A 5,585-nucleotide genomic window follows, 5' to 3' on the forward strand; every position below is an offset into this window, starting at 1 on the left:
CCCCCTGCTGCGGCCTCTCCCGTTGCGGAGCACAGGCTCCGGACGCGCAGGCTCAGCGGCCATGGCTCACGGGCCCAGCCGCTCCGCGGCATGCGGGATCCCCCCGGACCGGGGCGCGAACCCTGCTCCCCCGCATCGGCAGGCGGACGCGCAACCACTGCGCCACCAGGGAAGCCCCTTGAGTTTTTCCTTTGATTATAAAAGCAATATATGTTCACTGTAAAAATTGGGAAAATACAATAATCCAACTACCTAGAGGAAATCACAATGTGTTTTTTTTCTGTGCTTATACACAGGTATATAATTTTCTAAAATTGAGATGAAATAATGCATATTAATTTGTAGCTTCCTTTTTTTTCACTCAAAATATCACAAATATTTTTTAACGGCAGAGCCCTTCTCCTACGATCAGCCCATGATCAGCATTCTTATGAAATGCTGAGAAATCCTGAATATCGGGTCTTCACTTGCACACTTGAAGTTTCCACATTTTCTGTGAAGTCCCTTCATAGCGTTGTGAAGGTTGAGACAACTCAAGTCTGCATTGTTTCAAAGTTAATCAGTTAACATCACTTTATGTCCACTGTAATACATTTTATAAACTGGAAACATGCTTTTCACTCTGTTCTGAATTTTAAGAATATCTGCAATCTTTAATACAAGTTGACTTAAGTTGAGCTAGTTCAATGATGTCATAGCAAGTCAGTCATAAGCAGGGTTAGTGGGAGAATCAACCTGTGACCAATAGAGTTTTCCATGGCAAACATCTTAACAGCTGTGCTTTCCTCTAATAAATATTTAAAGTCTCAAATGGACACTTCAGCAGTTCTGAGAACGGCTGATACACATCATCCAGTCCTATGGAAAACGCTTTACTCTTCTTGGTGGATGTGCTTAGACAGAGACTCACTGTTATAACAAGACCCCAAATGAGTGTAGACTTCTCTTGCTGTAAAACTTAGCAGCATAGGAGGCAGGTCCCAGAAGCACTTGAGGCAGCCCCCACCCACTTTCAATTCCCTTCCTTTATAAGGGAGGCCTCAGCTTCTTCTTCAGTTATGTTTTCTTACCAAGGCTGAATTAAAGAATATGAAGCTTATAGTGCTTTGTTTCCACAGTAACAGCTACCATTCTAGGACTTTTCTGAATCACCCGTAGAAGCTCAGGAGAATCAGGATGTGTGTGCCCTGTCTGTCTGGATCACTTTGAGGCCTGCCTGGTCACATGGCCCCTCTGTGTGGGATGCCCGTGTGCCTTGCAGTGGCCGGCCCAGTGGTGCTGGAGGCATCCTGTAACACACGTCCCTGGGGTCTGGTTCGGAACCCACTGACAATCGTCCTCTGTCTCCCTGGGGCCAGATTTGGAACACCTTCTTCCACGGACGCTACCTCATCCTCCTCATGGGTATCTTCTCCATCTACACGGGCTTGATTTACAACGACTGCTTCTCCAAGTCTTTCAACATCTTCGGCTCTTCTTGGAGCGTCCAACCCATGTTCAGAAATGGCACATGGAAGTAAGTTGGGACAGAGCTGGGTCACTCAGTGGCCATCCAGGTGGCCTCAGTGACAGTTCTCGTGGCCGGGGGATTCTACGCCTGGCTCTGCTCAGAGGTGCGCCCACCACTTCAACACATAATTTGGTTTTATCTATTGAGTGTGAGACCTTGTACCACTTCCTCAGTAACTATGCTGGTAACTGTAATGCGTGGAAAGAGTTTTTAAAACTTCAGCTGAATTAAGTAGGTATCCTGGAGTGCATCCCATGTGCCAGGCACTGTTGCGAAAACAACGGTGGAGCAGGTATAAACTGGGCATCCGAGTAGCAGTCGTGGAAGTGAGGTTTCCGGGAGAAGGAGGTGGCGTTTGAAACATACCTTGCTTGGCAGGGAATTGGGGATAGAGTGAAATTATGCAGCCACATACTTAGGACAGAAGGCTTTGCTTTAAGAAAGGCTGATGCAGCTTTGAACTCTACATAAGTGATTGGTTTCCCATGTTCAAAGCCCCGGACTCACCAGAAGGGCATTCTTTTTGGACTGCTCAGAGCAGCTTGATTGCATGTTGAAAGTAAAGGAGGAGATGGTTAGTTTTGCGCTACTGTACTTGTTCCCTGTACTTGTGGGTGACGGGGTGAGGAAGGCAGAGGGGAGGGTGTGCTGGCTGGTGAGGAGAAGTTTGGGCTGCAGGAAAGAGAGACCTGGAAGCTCTCTGTGTCCCCACCAACCACACCTTCCGCAGGCATCCCAGTTACTATGCAGTGTGTCAGATACACCGTCATCAGGATGGAGACAGCGCTTCGGAATGGAGACTTTTACGGGGAGGGAGAGAGATTTTCGAGTTTGAGGGGTGGGTCAGTGTGATGAACTGGGGGAGAAGAGGAGGGCGGTGGAGGAGCAGGGGCTTCGAGGGAGGATGTTGACTCCCTTGCGATCTTTGGGGCACCTTCGGCTGCCTGCGTCACACGCTCGAGACAACCACAGTGGTTTCTGGGTCACTTTGCGAGGCCTAAAAGTCCCGGGTGATGTTCCCTCACGTCTGCCCACTCACCTGCTTCAGGGCAGCTTCAGGTTTCTCTGTCTCTTTCTGGAACGTCCAGTGGGAAGTGGGACAGGAGAGCACCGCGAGAAAGGGGAGGCGGAGATGTGTAACCGTGTCTGCAACCTGGCTTCCATCTTTTCTCTCTCAAGCATGGTAGGACTTTCTACTTAAGGCACGTCAGGGGTCTTATCTGCTCACCAAAATCTGCACCACACATCGTAAGTGTGGGGGAGAGAATACACCACCCGTCTCATCCGAGGATTTCTCAGTTAGGAAAGGTTCGACGCAGGGTTCCTTTCGACGTGAATGTTCCTAAGTGCACTTGGGGGCTTGGTGCTGACTGAAGGCCCAGGGGGGCTCAGGGGCTAGCGTAGTACAGGTGGGTGTGTCACAGAGGCTCCGTGCATCTCATTTTAGTCCCTTTGCTGGGTCCAAGTGCCCTGTAGGAGAGGACAGGAATGTTGAACAATAAATAAGTAAATCAAAATGAAGAAGAAAACATTTTGCAGGACTACAATTACAGATGGCTCTGTCTGTGGGGTTTTGTTTGTTTTTTCTTTGCAATTAGTATCCGGAAGAGATGCCTGGAAGAACAACACTTTCATAACATTTGGAGAGAAATTGCTGAGTTTTGCTCTTCAGCTTTAAACTCATAAGCACAGTGACGGATCCCGAAACGTGTGTGAAATCAGCATAACTGCAGCAAACTATTTACACAAAATTTCACGCGCTCTGGAGCGTGACTGGGAAAAGTCTGAGTCAACTGGCTTTTGCTGTCACTCTGCAAACGTGGGTTGGGATATTGTTCTTCTGTGCGCACGTAAATTACCCTGGCCCCAATTCCAGGCTGTGGAGGCCAAGCCTAGTTGGAGGGACCCCAGGCTCAGCCCCACGCCCAAGCATGGATGGTGTGAAGCAGACCCGCTTCAGCAGGGAGGCGAAAGGAAATCGTAGGCATCCGTCAGAGCAGCAGAGGGCACAGCGGGCTGATTTTGTCACTGGCCACAAGCTAGGTCTTGGGCCTGCTTTCCCTGACAGCGGGCTAGGGACACTGTCACACCATCCTTCAGCCACAGACCGCAAGAGTCGTGTGTGTTGTCACCCAAATTGGGTTGATTGACTCCGTGAGGGGGATGTGCCCTCTGGGGATGGTGGGCATCTCAGTAAGAGGGTGTTAGAAGGGCTTGGAGGATTTGGCCTCTGGGAGGATAAGGGGAATGTTGGTCATTTTTGTGGTTTGGACAACGTCCTTGTTTTGAACTGTCCATATTTTGATATCAGATATGATCGTGCAATGGTCTTGTTTTTGTCTTGATCTGTGATGGTCACAGGGTGGCCTTGTCTGATGTTGTTCTGCGAAACAGATACTATGGCTTAGCTGCGGGCGCCAGGCCAGTTCCCTCTTTTTTCTTTGTTGACACACAAACACATCTCCGATCGTTAGATCCAACCATTTGCACTGAGGCGTGCTGTTAGGACAGGGGTCTAGGTCTGAGATGGCCGGTCAGGGCCAGCTGTTTACACTGGCACTGAGGGCCTGGTCAGCATAATCAGGCTTCCTAACTTCCCCTGTGCCACCAAATACCCACCACACCCCAGCTGCAGGAGGGAGGGAGTGTATTTCTAGGCAGCCTGTCCACGTTGCCAACATTCTGTTCTTCAAATACTCATCCTCGGGCCCCTCCATAGATGTGTGCTCTTTTTTTTTTTTTTTTTGTTTTTTTTTGCGGTACGCGGGCCTCTCGCTGCTGTGACCTCTCCCGTTGCGGAGCACAGGCTCCGGACGCGCGGGCTCGGCGGCCATGGCTCACGGGCCCAGCCGCTCCGCGGCACGTGGGATCTTCCCGGACCGGGGCACGAACCCGCGTCCCCTGCATCGGCAGGCGGACGCGCAACCACTGCGCCACCAGGGAAGCCCTGTGTGCTCTTAAACAAAGAAAAATTAAGCCCTAATGTTCTTAACCCCTTCAGGTTTGCACAGATGGTAAGAAATTCCTGCCCATTGACATTTGTGCTTCTGGGTGAGAATGGGACACAGATTTAAAGGCAGTTAACGGACCACAGCTCTCGGGGGCTGAGTTTCCCAGAGGTCAGGGGCCATGTGTGAAAGTCAGTTCACTCCTCCAGGATCACGTCTCGTGCTCCCAGGGGAGATTTCCCAGCCTGGTCCCAGGGCTGGGTTTTATTTCCTCTATACTCCTGTCACCCTTGCTCCCTGCCTCTTTTCTGATGTAGTATAACTTTTTCTTTACTCTACCCAGTCAGGCTGAGAGCCCCTTTGGAAACTCAGACTGTGACCTCCTTGGGGGCCAGATGGTAATTTCTCTAGCTCAGTACCTAGGGTGATACTCAGCACATAGTAGGTATTCAATACCCATGTGTGGAATAATTGAATGAACCAATTGGTGAGTCGTACCAACAGTTAGGCTTTGATTGGCTTGCAAGTGGATGACTGATGGTACTATAGTATTTTTCCTACCTCTAGTTGATCATTGGTTTTGTTTCGTTTTTCCTTTCTCCCTCTTTAGTACACAAGTAATGGAAACAAATCCATATTTACAGCTGGACCCAGCCGTTCCGGGAGTGTACTCTGGAAATCCATACCCTTTTGGGATTGATCCGGTAATAATGTCTTCTGAGATTAAATATTTATTATGTAAAATGTCTTGCTGAGGAGATCTCTGTGTGGAGGGGACGAAAGTGCCAGAACCTGTCAAATCCACCAACTTGTACTGAGATAGAGTAGCATGTCCTGGAGGTTTTTGTGACACACTGCAATGGATTCAAGTAAATGTCCTACCTGCCCCCTTTACCCAGCTCCTGGGTCATTTTCCATGCAATTTCCCAACATCTTTCTTCTCAGTTATACCCCTGGTGGTTTACAGTTGCTTCTTTTTTTTTTTTTTTTTTTTGCGGTACGCGGGCCTCTCACTGCTGTGGCCTCTCCCTCTGCGGAGCACAGGCTCCGGGCGCGCAGGCTCAGCGGCCATGGCTCACGTGCCCGGCCGCTCCGCGGAATGTGGGATCTTCCCGGCCCGGGGCACG

General features: G+C 49.8%; 1 protein-coding gene across 1 annotated transcript in view; it reads left to right on the forward strand.

The window, feature by feature from the left end:
- ATP6V0A4 (ATPase H+ transporting V0 subunit a4) overlaps positions 1 to 5,585 on the forward strand; it is a 60,992-nt gene that overhangs the window by 34,784 nt on the left and 20,623 nt on the right. The window contains exons 13-14 of the mRNA XM_007118814.1: positions 1,359 to 1,516; positions 5,069 to 5,162. Coding sequence (XP_007118876.1) covers positions 1,359 to 1,516; positions 5,069 to 5,162 — 252 coding nt within the window. The remainder of the gene's footprint in view (positions 1 to 1,358; positions 1,517 to 5,068; positions 5,163 to 5,585) is intronic.

This window comes from Physeter macrocephalus, chromosome 5 (assembly GCF_002837175.3).
Source record: "Physeter macrocephalus isolate SW-GA chromosome 5, ASM283717v5, whole genome shotgun sequence".
Lineage (NCBI taxonomy): Eukaryota > Metazoa > Chordata > Mammalia > Artiodactyla > Physeteridae > Physeter > Physeter macrocephalus.